General features: G+C 36.0%; 3 protein-coding genes across 3 annotated transcripts in view; all 3 read left to right on the plus strand.

The window, feature by feature from the left end:
* The first annotated feature begins 4,225 nt into the window (after positions 1-4,225).
* LOC107600753 (homeobox protein Hox-D9a-like) lies at positions 4,226-5,816 on the plus strand. The gene is made up of 2 exons (XM_016292708.1): positions 4,226-4,834; positions 5,124-5,816. Exons 1-2 carry the CDS (start codon positions 4,297-4,299, stop codon positions 5,363-5,365), a joined length of 780 nt encoding a protein of 259 aa, XP_016148194.1. The 5' UTR covers positions 4,226-4,296; the 3' UTR covers positions 5,366-5,816.
* Positions 5,817-14,195: 8,379 nt separating this feature from the next.
* hoxd3a (homeobox D3a) overlaps positions 14,196-19,919 on the plus strand; it is a 17,999-nt gene continuing 12,275 nt past the window's right edge. The window contains exon 1 of the mRNA XM_016292662.1: positions 14,196-14,250. The gene's annotated coding sequence lies outside the window, so the exon portion shown is untranslated. The remainder of the gene's footprint in view (positions 14,251-19,919) is intronic.
* On the plus strand, positions 15,907-18,085 carry hoxd4a (homeobox D4a). The gene is made up of 2 exons (XM_016292663.1): positions 15,907-16,437; positions 16,839-18,085. The coding sequence occupies exons 1-2, from the start codon at positions 15,969-15,971 to the stop codon at positions 17,138-17,140; spliced, it is 771 nt and encodes a 256-aa protein (XP_016148149.1). The 5' UTR covers positions 15,907-15,968; the 3' UTR covers positions 17,141-18,085.

Below are 19,919 nucleotides of genomic sequence, written 5' to 3' on the forward strand. Positions count from 1 at the left end.
GAAAAACCCCCCCCCCCCCCCCCTGAAAACCCAGAAAATATATTTTAGTTGCGTACGGAGGATTTCTTTCTTGGGAAAATCATTTCAGTATACATCTGCCTAGTCTCAGTGCCTTTTTACACGCTTTAACATTTGGTTGTAGAGTGCCTTTTTTGGGAAACGTCTTGTTCAATAAAGAGATCAAACATAAACAGAATCGCTACCATTATTATTATTATTATTATAACTATTAGGATTGTTATTGTTGTTTTGTTGTTGTTGTTAACAATAATAACAAATAATAATAATAATATCTGTCGTCGTTGTTGTTGGGCTATATCATCCTTAATATTGCAAGCATAGCCCATTACAACGTAGCTGATTTTTAAGGTCTTCAGCAGCTTTTAGTTTTATAATATATTTTGTAAACCGTTCCTTGCATGGGAGACGGCAGATTTGCGTGTACACTGGAAAAAAAATAAAATGAAATACTTCTAATGATACATGGATTTTAGCACAACGTATCTGGAGTCCACTACTTATCTCTACGGCATCCTCTTATTAATCGTAGGTCTATTTTTATTCATTTCATCTATTTATTACAGGCCAACAAATTAAATAGCCTAGACAAAACCTTTGTCGAAGAATCATAGCCTGCACTATTTACTAGAGTGTAAATTAGTATAAATGTTTTTACCTTTAAATTCCTAACCGAGATAAATTATGCATTTCGTATAGTAGGCCTATTTGACATATGTGATCATCAAAACATTATACTTCCAAATATGATGTTTATGTCTGTTTCCACATGTCAGCCCTCTGCAGTGATTCTGTATTTTTTGTATTATTTATCTGGGAAAATTGATAGTGTTTACGATTTACTTCAGTGTATTCTAGGAAACCCACGCATTTAGCGCGTGCATGCGTGCTTTTAACGCTTTATTAAAATTATGTAAAGAATCTGGCATGATTGTTCCTTAATCTAAAATCATGTTAAGATTTCTATATAAACAAGTTCATAACTCCGTAGAGCTATTTTTATATTTAATTTGTTTATGTATATAACGACAATATTACTGCTTTGTGACAATACACACACTGCCGACGATTAAATCAAAGGCATATAAAGATAGCATTTAATTATGTGCGCATTTTCATTGTTGACAATCTTTGCTCAATATAAGCAGCAGAGTCTCGGTGAAATGTGTTTGCAGCTTTATCCATTCAGCACGAAAATGAATGTACTTTTAATGTAGGAACCATTCATTGCCATTTATTTGTTACTAACTGCAACATTGTTAGTAGGCTATAGCTTGGCAAAATCATATTTCTGGTAGTTAAATACAAAAATCGCCTGTATAAAAAGTGCATGGGTTATAAGGAGTAATTTAGCTTAATAAAACTTATTGTTAACTGAAAAAATAAAAATAATAATATTAACAACAACAATTCAGTAAAAGTACGCTGTAGTCAACACTTGTCATTGTGTGCTGAAAGTCCAAACGAGGCCACATGGGCTAATATTTAGACTCAGTAGGCTACGTTAATTCTAATAGGCATAGATTTAATTATGATAACTGTTATAACAAGCATACGCTTTCTATTTTTTTAATGCAAAAAAGTGTCTTGATTTCCCTTTTTGTTTTGCTGTTGGTTCACTGTGTGTTTTTGTTTTGCAGAATCTAAAAACGACACACCGACGAGCAACTGGTTAACCGCGAAGAGTGGAAGGAAAAAAAGATGTCCCTACACAAAACACCAGACCTTGGAATTAGAAAAAGAATTTTTATTCAACATGTACCTGACTCGGGAGCGCCGTCTAGAGATAAGCAAATGTGTCAACCTCACTGACAGACAAGTGAAAATCTGGTTCCAAAACCGCAGGATGAAACTTAAGAAGATGAGTAGAGAAAATCGTATTCGTGAACTCACATCCAATCTCACTTTTTCGTGAGCATGAAAACGAGAGCATTTCAAAAACTTACCTCCCTCCCCGTTTCGATCCATCTGTGTTCTCCTGTATAATGTTGACATGAGGGCGGTGTGCATTGTTTTGGCTACTTTCACGTTCCAGTGTTGTGATCGTTGCTAAATCTTTGTCATTTGTTGCTACATCTTTCATTGCATTTGAAATGTGAAGCCTTGTGTATTTCAGTATGTTTCAAAGGGTATAAAACTGGTGTTAGGTCTTAACTTATATAATAAGATAGAAACAGGCTATTCCGAGCGGCTTCATTTCAGCGGGGACAGAGCAAAAATGTCGCAGAAACATTTGCGCTAAAAAAAGGACATTATAGCACATTTGAAAGTAAAGGGTACCCATTCTTTCTCCAGTGAAAACCTTCATTCAACTGAAATAATTACGTGTAAAGGTTTCTGTATAATAGATGTTTAAATATGTCTGTATAAGTGCATGTTTGTGGCATGTGGTCAGTGGACTAATAAATTCATTATGTTATAATAATGTTTGTTGTAATATTTGTATAAAAACGTTTCTAAACCACAGTTTAATCAGGACCATATTACATTCCCCAATACTACCCTCAAACACACACACACACATACACACACACACACACACACACGCACAAGAAAACATTGTACAACCCGCTAAATTAAAACCCTTTGTTAAATATGTGGGCAAAACAAAGTCATTTAAAATATGATCTTATGTTAAAATACAGTCCGTGTTTGAGCCTGAATGTGTCATTTTCTAAATTTATTTTTTGTAATTTATTTTTTTTAGTCCAATTGTTATGAAAAGGCCCAAAACAGTTTAAATGTTTTGATCGACGAAAAAGCCATGGAATACTAACTTGCTTTGCACTAGTTAATTCTTTAAATGAAAATAAATAAATAAATAAATACATACATACATACATACATACATAAGTGACTTACGGACGTCAGTGACAAACAAAACAGCAAGTTTTCTTAATTCCTGTATGCCCAGAAAAGAACTCAGAAAATTTACGAAAATGTAACTCTAAAATACATGGATCAAACTTCAACTTGATTTGGTCAAATTTTTGTTTAAAAGGGACCAGATACTTATTTTCGTATCTTATCTTTCCACAAGTATAAAACTTATATTAATGCTCTGCATTTTTCTTTCTATAGCATTGACCACTCACTCTCTAATGTGCATACAAACAAACACAATGCCACACGTCTCTATAGGCACATGCTCAGATGCGTTCAAGTGTGTGACCATGCACAGATATGAACGCATATTATACTTTTGACCAAAACTGTAACTAACAAAACTGCTCTCAGTGACAACTTGTCGACAAATAACATTTTACCACATTGTTTTCTCACTCAGATTATTTTCCCAAATAAGGAAGACATGTGCAATGAATTTCGTTTAACCTCTCTTTACACAAATTATCTACTCGGTTTTGAACCTTTTTGCTATTTTATTGTAATGTGACGTAGCAACATCCGCTTTATTGCCATCAGTCTTTCCACATAGTGGTCGCCACCATCAGTGCTCGAAGTGTATTATCTAAAAAGACGAGAATATTCCCATATTTATTATTATTATTATTATTATTATTTAATGACAGACACGTGGGTCAAGACACTTTGAAATGCCAAGAGTCTTTTTATTAAGGGAACATTAATACATAATCAAATGCACCTCATAAAATTTTTATTGATACACATAAAATACCATGACTCACTTTTCAAGAAGTACCAAAAATATACACAAATATTACTTTCCTGTGTCAATCTTACAACACCTTACAGTCAGTATCAAACTTACAACAACTGAATTGCAGATCTTAACACTAAAGCAGCGAGGACCTTTTATAAAATATGAGAATCTGTAGGGCTGTGGTGGTTCGTTGTTTTATAGCATGTTATTACATTTATTTTACGAGGACTTGCAACTCGGTACTCTATAAAATACTTTACAAGGCTCGAGTATGACATATCTTAAGACGAAATTTTGCAAGATTTTAACGCTGCTGGAATCGTTTGCTAAGCTATCAATGGTGAGTGCTGGCACTGAAATAAATGGATGCATTAATATGACCTTGTTAAAAAAACAATCGTGGTCTAAAACAGGTTGAATGCAGAATACCACTTCAGCTAAGTTAAGATGAAAATAATTCCTTATCTTATTTTTTAAGAGTACAAATCAAACATACCGTTATCAGCGGACTGATTTACTCTCTGTATTAGTAAATATGATCACGTGATTCATGTAACCAATCACTGGAGATGAAGGCAGCAAAAATACTATGATTGTTCAGAGGCAAGGTTTCTGAAACAGAGTAACGTTTTATATGAGTTCGACGGGATCCAAAAATGTCGACTAGTTCAGCTCTCAGTAGCTATTATGTGGACTCTATTATGGGGCACGACACGGAGGATGTGTACGGAGCGCGTTATGTCCAGGGCTCACACACAGTGAGGCCGTCAGGTGTGGGGGAAAATGCGGACTTCTCGTCGTGCAGCTTCGCTCCCAAGTCAGCCGTGTTCCCTGCGTCCTGGACCTCGGTTCATCAGCCATCTACTGCTGCTGTGTCCGGAATTTACCATCCATACGTCCACCAGACCCATCTTTCGGACAACAGATACGTGCGCTCCTGGATAGAACCAGTCTCAAACCATATCTCTCTATCGGGGCTCCCCTCCAGCAGTCGGCACAGCGGCACAAAGATTGAAAGTTTACCCTCGAAAAGGACTGAAAGCGCGGCGTTTGAAACGGAGACGCCGGTGGTTCCCGAGTATAGCTGCAGCGCTGTATCCGAGAGCGCAGACAAAGCTACTGAAGAAACGGGTGCAAATGATATTTCGAATCACGGTGAACATAAAGACGAAAAACAACAACAACTTGACCCAAGTAAGTAAAATGAATTGGCCCTTGATTTACAACCTTCCAACTTCCTAAACTGGAGGTTTTACAAACCTATAAAAGTGTCCGAGCTCTTACCACGGGCCGAAATATTACCTTCGTCTGTGAGAATGCTATATATATATATATATATAACAAATAAAAATAAAAATCGTTGCATTCACACTCACTACACAATATTTTAATGGATACATAAGGCAAAGCTCCCTTTGACATTGTGATGAGTGATCTAATCAATTGTGGACGTAAAGCTTATTTACGTGCTTTTTTCTTTCAGGCAACCCTGCAGCAAACTGGATCCATGCGAGATCAACAAGAAAGAAACGTTGCCCTTACACAAAATATCAGACTCTTGAATTAGAGAAGGAGTTCCTTTATAACATGTATTTAACGAGGGATCGTCGTTATGAAGTTGCACGAATCCTGAATTTAACAGAGCGGCAGGTTAAAATCTGGTTTCAGAACAGAAGAATGAAAATGAAGAAGATGAACCGAGAGAGGAGCAGCAGAGATCCTTAGTGAACAGTGAACAATGTGCCTCAGCTCAAAAGCTAATGCGCGTTCCTGTAATTTGCTTGGTTGAGGATACAACTGTTTTCTTCCCTTTTTACTTATTCAAATGGCATTTCGTCTGTTTATATATAAATGAATGAATATTCCACACATTATAAAGTAGTTATATTTGGCTTAAAATCTGTTTCCCAGCACCATGGTTTAGTTCATTCAGGATCGGAGAATTCAGTTTCGTAAAATTCCGAAGTTGCTTATCCTTACTCATACAAATCCTACCATAAAAATGTCTTAGGAACTTAGGATGTGGGTCGTGATCTGATCAGTTCTTAATGTGCTGATCTTTAAATCTGTCCATAATGCATGCAAACCTCGCTCTTCGCCTTCATGCAGCCACATGTAATAATTTACTGTGCCTTTATTTTCTGTCTTTTTTTAAATTGGACATTATGTTCAATCTCATATTTCTAATATCTCTTTTCTAAACTAGTGTATTTCTAGTTTGAGCTCTTGCTGGTGTGGTAGATGCATCAATATGGTCTGAATTAGATAAGAAAATCGAACTTTTTAGTCTGTTTTATTTCTCTTTTTATCAATTTCGTTTTATTTTTCACAGTGAAACTTGTCTTCAGTGCTGTATAGTGAATTTGGGTGTAGACAAGCTTTGTTAAATACTCTACTCGTGCACCTACTGTGAAAATGTTTCCTTTTTTAGACCATGTTTTATAAATAAATGGCAATTTCGACTGCACACTACTGTATGTACAGACCTTTTAAATAACAGCAATACGATTTTATGTTGCTATGACCTGCGACAAGACTAATTTTGTTTCATGCTGAACACAATATACAGATTCATTGTTAGGCAATATTGCTAAAAAGGTGTTAAAAGGTGTTGCAAAGAACCCCAATTTATCGTCAAACCTGTACCAATAATTGCTTTAGAGCAGGAAGAAACTGGGTCCAATAAAGCTATAGAAAGAGCTAGACGTCTGGTCTAAATGAGTTTATGGTATACGACTGTAATTGCTCTTCTCTTTGAAACTAACCTCACTGGTTCTTTGTGTCTGTTACTTGCACACAAAAACGTAGACACTTTTCTACGGGGCGTCTGGTCGGTGTATTGATGGTGAGACTAAAGCAACATCGACCCCCCAGTACACTGAAAGTCACGTTTATTCAGGAAATGCTCCACTCTACAAACCTTAAAGCTCACAATCTTTCGGGGTGTTACTACAACAAAATGCAACAGGAATGTTTTCATCTTAGAAAAAGGTCGCCATAGCCAATTAAATACTTACGACAAGCTAGGTAGCTAATGTCGGCCATGCATTCGTTGCAACACCCATTTTAGATTCTGAACAAATAGACTTCAAAATATATTTAAATGCCTGGGAACGTGACTGCAAAAAATAAACATGAATGCATCCTGCAATTTTCAAAGAATGCAAGATTAAACAGGGGTGCACATTATTGCCACTAGAGGGCATAGCTGATCTGTGAAAATAATGGGCTGCCCCTGGTTGTGCACACTTACTTACAGGAGCTTAATCAGATATCAAAACAGGATACCTACTAGAAATTTGTTAAATTCGAATTTGCTTCCAGAAAGTTCATATCTCGGGACAAACATATGCGTTCAGTTTTCCCAGTTTGTATCCGTACTTTTCATTGTCTATTTTGAATAAAACTATAAATGGGTCGAGAAAGGGCAAGAACAAAGGAATTTGGCCAGTGAGCATGCATCTCAGTACGGAGCAATGTGTGGCTAAACAGATACATGTATATAGATGAATGTTGTGGATAAAATGTACTATATTACATTAGCTCTCTATCAAATGTGTATTTGCTTATTATATTTATAATGACACATAATAATTGGGCTAAAGGAGTTTCGGTAGACTACCAAGTGAGGTTAGCCTACTACAGTTTATTTAACTTTATTTTCGCTTTGACATAATGTTTCTTTCCTCTCAACTACAAGTGCAATACAAATGGAATCATCAGGAGAACAGCCATTTAGAAATGAAAAGTAAAAACGAAGGCTTTACTCAAAACAGCATACAGCAACATATGTTACAAAGCCGTTTGTTTTATTTGTTTTAAGCAGTAGACCTAAAGCATGCTGAAAAACAGATATTATTATAGATATCGAAGGTTTTTGTTTGTTATATAGTAGAATATATAGCTTACTATTCATGCATCTGTTACAAAACGACTAGCCTATAAACTAAATCTAGTTGAAATATTTATAGATTTGTTTTTACATCTGAAAAAAAAAACTATGAATATAATGCCGGTAATTCAATGTTTCAACAAAACAACACTTTCTAATTATTATTATTATTATTATTATTATTAGTAGTAGTAGTAGTAGTAATAGTAGGCTATAGTAGTAGTAGTAGTACTGTTATTATTATGAATAGTAGTGGTAAATTAATACATGTAAATGTAATGTAAACGCAGTATACGCCGAACAAGCATTTTGCTGACTCCAAACGAAGATAGAAAAGAGCAAAAAATACACGTAATCTAATTTTCCTTTCCTTTCTCTCCCTCCCTGTCTGTCATGTGATCTATAACTAAAAGCAAACGTGTTTTGAGGCATGCTGTAGCACCCTGACTGCACAATTTGGCTGTGGGCCTGTTCACCAAATACACAATTCAATAACAGCAGCTCTCAATCATATCTGATTCCACTGGCATTAATAAGTAACGATCTGACACCACCAATGAGTTCTCACTTTGTCGACACTTCACATAACACACTGGACGAAGTATCCTCTCCTGCGGATCAACATTTCCACAAAATGCTGAACGGTAGGCATGTGAAGGCGTATGGCGACGGCCAGCACGGATGCAATCATGTTATCTGCTTGGGAACTCTGCGACACGGAGCGCCAGTTATCAGTCGAGTCCTGGTGGAATTACGTGTCACTGCGACCGCTCTAAATTTTACGCACACGATAACTTTCAAAGACAGCGGGTCTTTACCACACTGCGAGAGGCCGGGTCGCTACAATACCGAGCCTGTAAATCGACCGGCAGTAATACTGGCTCGGAACCAGGGTGCCTAAATCAGCGCTCGCCTCCGTCTCAGACGTTCCCTTGGATGAGACTTCAAGGTTGTCGGGCATAAAATCTGTTTTCAGATTACTGTAGCTTCTCTTTGATTATAAAGGCGTTCCCGTTCTAGACCCCCCTACCTCTCCATACCCCCCTTCATTCGAACCTTGAATTAAATTATATATTTCTGAAAGAGATATGTCAGAAAAAAAGGAATAGGCCTATATATGCCTTATACCCCGAGAGGTATTTATTTATTTTTGTTTAATTATAATTAATTAATTTATCCATTTTTGTTTTTAATTTTTTTTTTTTCGGAAGCACGTATATGCACGCAAACATGATATTTTTCCTGAAGTGATACGCAATAAATAAAACATGGTGACTACAAGCAAAGGTAATAAGCCCGCGTTAAAAAAAACCCTGCAGCTTTTAACTGATATATCCAGAAAAAACACATGAAGCTTCGATTTCTTTAAATAATAATGGATATATTGTAAAATAAATGTAGAACAAAAAAATTATTTTAGATGAGCAGTTTAAACATGAATAATGAATGTCATTAATTTTAAAGTCATTACCTCTGTATTAACAGTTTTGCACAGTCAAAATATATAAAATCACGATTTCTGTATGTTAATCTGGCGTCTACAGCTCTTCTGACACCTCCAGCCGCAGAACTGATAATTAGTACCAGTGCTTTTGACACACAAACAGAAACACAGGCAAATGGGTTTAGCCTATATTTTAAACGCCGACAAATGATTACTTTCCAAAATGCTCCCATTTCTAAATAACAAATGTATGAATCGATGCTCTGTTGATTGTGAGAACGATATTCAGAACTGTGTATTTCGATTGTCGTTTATAAAATATATGTATAAATAATGATAAAGTACCATTATTCTGTTTAAATAGCGCGGTTTCTAATATTATGCATTGTGAGCATTAAGGTAGTTTTAAGTAATTATTACATATAGCTACAATTCTTTATTGATCGCCGGTGCTTACTTTTCTAGGCTAATAGCTAAAATTATGTCAGTTTCTAGTTAGGCCTTAACTGAACTTAAACTAATTTAATTATTTTACATATTTTATGCTTACAAAACAACACAGATTAAGAACATTTTAGCGTGTCTTTACAATTTCTCTCTCTGTCTCTCTCGCACTCCCTCTCTTTTACTATCTCTCACACACCCACAAACACACTCTCTTTCAGCAGATGTTTGTGACTGCATTTTCGTTGCTGAGGAAGTGCAGCTGGTTCGCAAAATACTAGAGGCTTTGCGGCAGCCCAGATTCCTTTTTGTTAGAAGACAATTTACAGCTTTGTAATAGATCTTTTTATGAGCCTATTTCGTCTGTCATTGGATGCCACTGGTCATGTGCAAGACGCAAACGTCTTCATGACCCCTTTTCCTGATTTCCCAAGCGATTTTTCAACTGCATTCTGTGGCTAAAGGCTCCAAATCCAAAATACACAGTGTGCTCAAATATTTTTAAATATGTAATTTTGCTGTGTACTGCTATCTGTGTCAGAGATCGAGAAGGCAAACTCAAGGCTTTGGTAAAGTGCGTTACCAAACGTATGTTGTCAGATGCTATGGGTGCTACCCGAGTAGCATTTCTAAACAGAGCAAGCAATACAGTACTGGACGACTGATTTGAAAGAAGCTTCTTAATATTCACCAGCAGCGCAGGAGGAAAAGCATGGATTACAGGGCTTTGTTTGGTAAGTTTGTATTTTGTTAGATTGAACATGCTGGACAATATGCATCGCCATAGCATAGTCAGAAACTACCAGCAGGTTTTTGGTTTGCGATAATAATTTCAGATTGTGACAGCAGCATAGGCAGGCTGATGAAAAAAATTATAATAAAAAAACTTTAAAAAAGAGTATTCTTTGTTTGTGCATTTAAAAGAGCAATCAAATAGTAAATGTTGAAATCTCCCTTTTGGATTCTACTAAAAGCTATGCTCCTTTAAAACGGCTTGTTGTGTTTTAGGGTAATGTGCTTTTTTTTAATGTTGGCCTAACTTTACTAGATCTTAATTTGAATCATTTGACAGAAATGCTTGATATGACTCACAGCCTTGAATATGAACAATTCGAACCTTTATGAAAACATCCTTCATTCAAAATAACTGATATTAGTATTATTATTAACAGAAGTTGTTGTGCTAGTATTTACGTCGTTCAAAGAATCAAGAAGCAAATCTTCAAACATTCTAAAACTAACAACAAAACGTTATGTAAACTTTCAAATGATGACTGTTCATCAGTTAATCTTATGACCGACTCAATCCTTTCTTGTAATTTTTACTTTTAATGTTGACACTTATCACTTATTTTATTTTTGCCAATTTGTATATATATATATATATTATATTCAAAGTATTCATGTAAAATAGTTATGCAAGCACTTCTTGTAGTTGTTCAATGCACTATTTCTGTATGAGCAGCTAAGCAAAAAATATCTGTTCCATAACGAGGTGCGTTTGCCATGCACAGAACACCTAGGCAGCGTCTGCTTTGGTCGGCAGGCGGTGCTGTTGTCTAACACTCTGGGACTTGCTTGCCCGCTATCTGCATCTTTGTCCTCGAGGCCATTTCCTGTAACTGTGATTGGTTGTCACAGTCATGTGACACAACAGTCACACAGTTCTCTTATTAACTGATAGAAATGCCAATTCTTAGAAACAGAAACAATACTTTCAGGTTCTGCGCGAGAATAGTTGGAATTATTTCATATTTTATTTAATTACTGATTGTTATTTAGCCTATTCAATTTCACGTCTCATAATGTTTTCACTGCTGGTTTACAAACAAAAGTTGGTTCACATTTTAATAGTTTCAACATTACAACCATAGGCTATAACTATCCAAAATATTAGCAAAACATTTTATTAAAATATCCAAGTGAGTTGGAAAATCTCGAAACACTCACCCCTTGAATGAGCTGTAAAATATTTTGAATTAGGCTATCAATCGACTAATCAGTTGACTTTATAGTCATCTGGCTGGATTTAAAAAAAAAAACCATCAACTCTGAGGTGAGAAAATTTATTTTACCAGTAAATGTTATTTTTATAGCCTAGGTATTTATATTTGATATTTATTTTGTATATATTTTTTTTACCTTATTTTTTTTATTTTGTACTCGACAACTCGCCATATATGGTGCTAATGTGTGTTTTCTCCCCTCTCTTTCACTAGGAATGCATTATTTAACCTCGGGAGAAAAAAATCTCCCATTAGTTCACACATCAGAGATTTTCTAAAACACCTCATTTATCCTTGAGTGAACTGTGGCCAACTTAAGCAATGCTTTTTTCCCTTTTTTTTTTTTTTTTAAAGAAATTGCCTACTACACCGACTAATACTACTTGGATAAGAACTACAAAAATTATTTGCCAAAATAGCCTATATCGCAGACATTAGTCTACCAAGATTCAAGAAACAATCTCTGGTTTTCGACAGCGTAGTCGTTCCCCCTCTGAGTGCACTGAATGCGAATTGAACCCTGTGTCTTTATTTCCTCCTGAGATCAGAGTAATCGCCATTATTGAATAAGTGCAACTTTCAGGATTATTTATGGCACCCGCGCGCTGTCATGAATGGCTGTGGGGAAGCACGTGATACCATTAAACTTTGTTTTATGGCCAGGGAGTTGACAAGCCAAAATATATTTCACATTGTATATTAGAAAGGTCGTTCAGACGGGTTAGAAAGGATCCCAGTATCGCTGCAGAGGAAAGAGGCTCCACGCTTGTTTTGATCATGGATATACAAACTTGTCGATACGCTTTAAGTGATACTCCTGCTTCTGGAGGTAAGCGTGTCCTCGGTACGTGTCACTGAACTTGTGCGTGGTTGAATTGTGCCATAATGTTTCATACTGTGGGTTCATATAGTCAGCCTCCAAACCAGCGCTGATTTGTTTCTGTGATCTCCTCTTGTGTTGTTGTGCACAGTTTTGAGTGGTTGGATAACTATGGAGAGAAAAAAATAGGCTGTAATGGAGGTGACGTAAATGTTATGCAGTAGTCCGGTTTTGGTGAAGTCGTGGCGCCACGTTATGAAAGATGGGGCCCTATACACGAATTCAATTATTATTATTATTATTATTATTATTATTATTATTATTATTATTATTATTATTATTATTATTACTATTATTATTATTATTACTATTATATAGCCTAAGTTAAAATGCACATTTTCGATACATCGAGGACAAAATTATATTTCTTTACTTTCTAATTATTTGTTAATTATTATGTTGTTGGATTCCAATTGTGAAATACACATAGGCCTATATCGAGAGCTGTGTTTGATTACCGCATATTTAAAAATACGACCAAACCTATTTTTTATGTGTTTTACTTTTGCATTAGACCTGCAAATTATCGCTACGTGTTTACACCTGTTGTGCAGTGCGCTCCATTGTGATAAAATAGTGTAGCCTACTGTTTAGTTTTAGAGAGAAATATGGCTAAACGAAAACAGCATTTAGTCGATACACGCGCTTTCATGACATATTACTGAACTTTGTAACAAGCAGGGTTTCTGGTTTTTATTGACCAGCTCTCTAGCGCCCCCAAGCAAAAGAAACAGTCGTTCTGGTCCTAAACCATCTATACTTTGTGTTCATTATTTTTTTTCCTGAATAAGTGGCAGTTTAGATTATTGAGAACAACACAAAAGAACAAAAGTCATTTTCATTAAAGCCTGAAATAAATAGTCTGAATTAACAATAGCAAAGATGTCCAATTTGATGTGCATGCTATAAAGGTAAACAAAAAATACATCATTTAGTTTTATCCAACTATACCATTTCATTTAAATAATGATTGAGAGTTTTGATTTGCTAAAATTTTAAATTAAACATTAATCAGTTCAAATATATCTGTGCATTCTATAAAGAGTAATCCAGATATTTTGAACTAAAGCGTTTGAGAAAGATCAGATATTTCATTCGATGATAGCCAAACCGGGGCTAATTCTCTTGTGAGTCAAACACATTTAAAAAAAAAAAGAATTAAATCATAAAAATGTCGATTATTAAAGAATGACTGTCAATTCTGCATACAAAAATTAATTTCCAACTTGATTTAAGTCGGGGGTTAAAACAATAACACGGTTCATACCACAGAAACCCCTATGTACATGCGAATTATTAAAAAAAATGCAACAGGAGATCTTTTTACTTAAAATCAGAGGTCACTGCAATTGGTGGCTGTCTCATTCTTTTGTTCATCAGTAACTCGGCTTTGACCCGCCTGAACAAGTCGGTGAAACAAGGTGAAACACGGGTCACGCTGTCTAACAATACATAAATAAATACACGTATTAAAAAGGTACACTGTCTAGCTACGCTTGGTAAGTATATAACACACAAAAATTAATTAAGATATATATATATAAAAAATCTAATATCAAGAATAGATGGCCTGCAGAATTTCGAAACTATTATAATTTCTCTTAAATCTAAAAAGCTATGATCACCCGTGAAAGCATCATGCTCTAACACAGTTAAACAGTTCAGATACAGCTGGTCAAAGTAATCAAGCTATGTATTTGGTATTTGAATAGAAATTCATAAGATTTTTTTTTAAAGAAAATAATGCTAATTCCCTATATAGGAAAATAAATTAAAGAAAACATCGTTGTTAACCAAATATAGATGCAACGACAAGCATTGGTAAATATGTTTTAAATACTGAGAGTTTGTATTCTTACATTTTTAATAGATCCAAGGTTTTGGGGCAGCTTTGCTCTGGTGACCGGGAGCGAAGGACCACAGGAGCTGGTTATCAGAGAGGAGGTCATGTATTATCCATGAACTTTCCACCTTTTCCGCTACCGCTGTCGCCTTGCAAAAAAATAATGAAACTTTGTGATGTGTGTTGTAAATGATTCGGCTTGACCTCTAGACCCTTAGCCTTCCTTTATATGCTTCTTCACGGTATCCAAACAGCACACGATTTTGAGGCCACCTGATGCCATGACAGCATCTCTCCGTGAGTAGAATTTAGCACAAAAGCCTCCAAGCCTATACCTGGATGAATATAATAATGTGTTGTATAGCGATAGGCCTATAGAATTAGATCATTTTTATTAGTGTGATTAGTCACCATTTATTACATACATTTGAGCGCAGTGCGCAAGGTCTGAGAAATTGAGCTACGGGCCACTATTTGGAGATTTTTCCCCGTTAAACAACTGTATTATCAAAAGAGTGTTTTAAAATAAAACTTTAGTGTAATATTGAAAATTAATTATACGTAATGGGACACTTTTAGAACGGTTGCAGTAACGAATTCAATGTATAAAGAATTTAATTATTATTATTTTTTCGAAGGCGTTTTGTCTGTTGAGCGAATACATGTCGTTGTCTATATATACCCTGTAGAACCGAATTTGTGTGGAAAAAAATGACAGTCACAGATTCGATTCTAGGGGAGTATATGGTCGATGCAAGAACTTCGAATAAAACTTTGTGTGTTCTGAATGATTTTTTTTTTTGCCGTCTGATGTACGGGCAATACATGTAAATTGCTAATAAGTGCTTTGGAAAACGGCATCTGGCAACGAAGAACCACTTTCTAACTGGAGAATATGAAATGATAAGCATATAATTGCATAATATGATTATATGATTCTGATTGCGTGAACTGTCATGAAATGCTTTGATCAGTTGTGTCAACATTGCCTCTGGTGGTCTACGTGGTGGTGCTTTGTACTGCGATTCTTCCTGTTTTCACTAAAACAAGTCAACATTTTTAACCTTTTATAGCGTTGAAATCTGAGTGAGAGACAGGACAGAGAGCAAAAATGAACGTGAACAATATTCTGTAAAAATGTTAACAAACTTTGCACAGCCATTGCTCCCTAGTCTTACCTTATGAACTGCCAAGTGGCTATTCTCTTTTATGTGGCGTTTGATTATTGATTGGCGAACCAGGGTGCTCTATACAGCGAGCTGAAAGGATGAGAAGCGCTGGAATGATGAGACTCCAGTAACTTCTGCGTGACCTCTACGTGACAAAGACGGTCTCCATCAATTGTCTGCTGGCTTTATGTGACTCTTTTTGTGCCTTGGGCCGTTTTTTATCTTTTGTCTTGTTTTGTTTTTACCAGTCAAAATCCCTGTGTTGGGTTTGATTTAGCTTGGTTGAATATTAATTTACCAAATGGGCCACATACACATATATGTGATGCACATACATGTTTTTATATGATATCATGAAATGTGTAGTAAGCAGGGATCCTCCCATGTGATGATGGCGAGCATTGCCAACTGGGTCTCAATACACAAACAGAATTTATCTTTTTTTGTTCATCACAGATCGGGTATTAAATCAATCCAATTTTTATATTATATTGTTACCGTCCTAATTGAGAGATAATGTGAAGTTTGTGAAATCAACTACTAGGTGTGCACAGCTTCTTCTCGGTTGATGAAGTCCCTCCACCTCGATTGGCCGAGCTGGTCACATGGTAGCCTAACTTTATTCAGTTGACAGCAAGTAGGAGGGCTTTATGGAGGGAGGAAAAAAAGACAACTCGAGAAAAATTAGTATTTCCTACCTTCAGAAATTAATGGCCATGAGTTCGTACATGGTGAACTCCAAGTATGTGGATCCCAAATTTCCTCCTTGTGAGGAATATTCTCAGAACAGCTATATACCTGAACAGAGCCCACGCTACTACAGTCCGTCGCAGGACACTGATTTCCAGCATCCCGGAATCTATTCACGGTCAAACTACTCTGAACAGCCTTACAGTTGTAACACTGTCCAGGGCTCGTCGGTGCAGCCGCGGGGTCATGTGCAGGATAAAGACAGCCACCCTAGCCCTTATCCCGCACAGACAGAGCAGTGTCCTGCGGTCCAGATATCCGGACCGAGGACTTGTGGACAACAACAAAACACAAAGAGCCAGAACGGGATACCAGCCAAGCAGCCTGCTGTAGTTTATCCATGGATGAAGAAAGTGCACGTTACTACGGGTAAGATTAACTCTCGTAGCTGTCTGCTTGTAGGCCAGCCCTATTCTGCTGTTTTAGTCACAGTTAAAATCATTCAGTGAAATATTTATGGGTTCCTCTGAAGGGTCCGCCAATTACACCAGCCATAAATTTTTATTGCTTAGGAAATAGGCCGCTAGCTCTGTTGGACACTATTGCAATCCTGAGAGTCCACTTGGCCTACAGCTTTGAGCTGAATAATTTAGCATAGGTAAAGTTTGAAATAAATTCACCGAAACTGAAATTATTCCAGTACAGAATATTTGTTGGATCAAATTCGAGCAAGTGGGTATTTTTTTGTAAAAGTTCAAGCATTAGGAAGCGAATGGTTAGGTTCTTTGTTTTTAGTTTTTTAAACATAAGTGGGTTTTTGTCTTTCTCAGTGAATCCGGATTACACAGGACCGGAACCCAAGCGTTCTCGGACAGCCTACACAAGACAGCAAGTTCTCGAACTAGAAAAGGAGTTTCATTTTAACAGGTATCTAACAAGACGGCGTCGCATTGAAATCGCGCATACCCTCTGTCTCTCTGAGCGACAGATTAAAATCTGGTTTCAGAACAGAAGAATGAAATGGAAAAAGGATCACAAACTTCCTAACACGAAAGGAAGATCGGCGTCAGCTGGAAATCAGCATGCACAACACGCTCAGAAGGACAGCCAGACAGAGATTACAACTTTATAAGTGGATATCTCTCCCTCCCTCCAGATGTACAGATGAACTGTATGTAATAGACAATGCTTCATTTGACATTGCATGGTAGCAAATCATGACAAGTTGGTTTCAAGTGCCAAAAACCGAGAACCAGAAGCACACACCATGACTAAATGCAGCGTAAAAGCTGCTATGCATTAAAATCCCAAATTTCGATATTTACAGTATTGTAACCCTTTGTAACTGAGGCAAAGAGGATATGAGGCATCGAATGATGATTCACATGTCACCACGAGGTACAGTAAAACGTTATAAAGCTCACGCTATTTTACACAAACTTGCCAATTTTGTTTCAGAGCATGGATCGTGTTAGTGACCCTGTTTACACCATTTTTTAAATCTCTGTATATCACCCGTTTCCTCTTTTTAAAAGCATTTTGGCAAGTCTATGGCGAGTCAATTTATCCTAACTTAATCATTAAAGAGAACTTAAGTAAGTAATGTCCAGAATATAATAAATTACGAATGTCTTAGGTGTTTTTTGTGCTAAAGTCGACTGGGTGCAAGTAATAAAAACTAAATAAAATTAGTTAATACTAAGGGGGGAAAAATCGTTGCCTGGGAAATTATTTATTTGTAGACTGAAAAACTGAAGAAATGTCCTTCTCGGCCTCGTTTATTGTGCGCGCCTCATTAATGGTTTACTTTCTAAAAGACTATATGTCGGTCATGGAATTGTATCATGTTCATGTCATTTTAAAGAATTTCGTTATAGACGTTTTACATTTGTTTATTGCAGCTTTTAAAAATGTCCTATTTAATAGAGAAAAAAATGTCTCTTTTACTCCACTATAAATCCCGCCCGATATCTTTGTAAACAATATAGCTACAATTGCAGAATCAGTATTTCTGTCTTCCAGATGTTGCCTGAAATTCTTGAAAAGCAGCCTTTTATTTTGCATTTTAGATACACGTTTAGCCCTCAATATGTTTGAACCTTCTATTTATTAAATATGTTAAAAGCTTTATGTTCTTCGTGAACGTAAGTATCCGTTCAATAATTTTCGAATTCAGTTTTGAGTTTTTAAGTTCTTAAATATATGTATATACTTCTGTATATTGTGCATATTTTCTACAGGCATATTTTGCAGTAATTAAATAAATAATATGCAGAGAGGTTTCACTCAAAATGCGTCATATTGTGTTGAAAACAAACTCTTGAGATAGGAAAACACGTTTTATAGAGCACTTTCATACACATTATGTTATTTTTGAAAATGAATTGGTGTTAAATCTGAAATGGTTTTCCAACAGTGATTAAACTTAGACGCTCTGCTATCATTGTGGTGTCTTTGTCCCCTTAAACAAAAACACGAGGCATACATGCATTGCGAAGGAGTCTTCACACTGAAGCCTTCACGTTGAGAGCATGAAAAGGTATTTTTACAGAAGTTCAACAAAAGCCTTGCGGGCAGGTTCATCCAGAGGACACAGTTTATGTTGCATTAGACGCTTTTGAGCCGCGAGCACTGACCTCTACACTCCTGACCTGATGGACCTTCAGTCAGTTCTCTAAGACGCTTTTGCGCACAGATGCACCAAAAATGTGAAGAAAAAAAAATTCGTGTGGAGTAGGGGGTGCTTTTTTAAAAGAAAGAAAAAAAAACAGCACGAAATTTTGGTCTGTATTAATATTTGCTTGCCTTACATGGTGATTATTTGCCACACCGTGTGATTTTTTAGAATTTGTAGCGTGCTTTATCAGTTTCTGCCCGAGTCCTGCACATTAAAACCATGGTTATGCTGCAGCTGCCCACTGATAATTGTGAAACTAGAATCCATAAATAAACCTCTAGGTGTTTCGCTTCATCATACAAAATATCAAGTCAAAGCATTATTGGCAAACTTGAAGATATCCATTTTGGTATCCGTGTATTTATTCAAAATACAGAGAGTTGTAAGCGATCATTACTATGCTAAATAACACTGCTAAATAACAACAGAGTTTATATCATTTCAATATTACACAACTTTCTCTTTGTTTTGATTATTTTCTTGCTTTTGTTCTCAATGCCTACAATTGTTGTCCATCAGCACTTACAATGTTTGTGCTTGCGGTGTGTGTGTGTGTGTGTGTGTGTGTGTGTGTGCCATATTTTGGGTGACAAATATGTACCCTGAAGTGAAGTTAACATGACAAAATCTCTCAAAACCTCCGTTTGGAGACGTTCTCGTTTGTAAAAGCAGTAGGCCTATATGAATATAGTAAATAGAGGCTTTTTAAATTGTACAAATGCCTAAAGTTTTCTGTTAGTGTTAGGTTATAGTATTTATAACTAGCTGTATATAAAAAACATGTCCCCATTTAGATAGCTAAGTAAACGTGTGTGTGAGAGACAAAATAATAATACTGATAATTGTATAATTTTTTTTAATTATTTGTTAGTAAATGTCTGTAAATGTGTGTCTGTAATTTACTGTTACCAATGCTGCGGCAATGTAAAGATTTTTATGTCAATAAAAGCCACTTCTATCACAATCAGAGAGAGAGAGAGAGAGAGAGAGAGAGAGAAAGTATAAGAAAAGCAATACACACCTTCAGGGAGGACAAAATGTAAAGTTTATATCAGGAGAAACATCTACAAACATCTACCTTACAAACATGCATGTAGTTCTCTGATATCATTTTTTACAGCAATTATTTTTTCTGAAAATTGATTTATATATTGGAAATGCATGGTCAATAGTGTACAGACTATACAAATGTGTGTGTGTGTGTGTGTTTGTGTATATATATATATATATATAT

The sequence above is a fragment of the Sinocyclocheilus grahami genome, unplaced genomic scaffold (assembly GCF_001515645.1).
Source record: "Sinocyclocheilus grahami isolate Dianchi unplaced genomic scaffold, SAMN03320097.WGS_v1.1 scaffold290.1, whole genome shotgun sequence".
Taxonomy (NCBI): domain Eukaryota; kingdom Metazoa; phylum Chordata; class Actinopteri; order Cypriniformes; family Cyprinidae; genus Sinocyclocheilus; species Sinocyclocheilus grahami.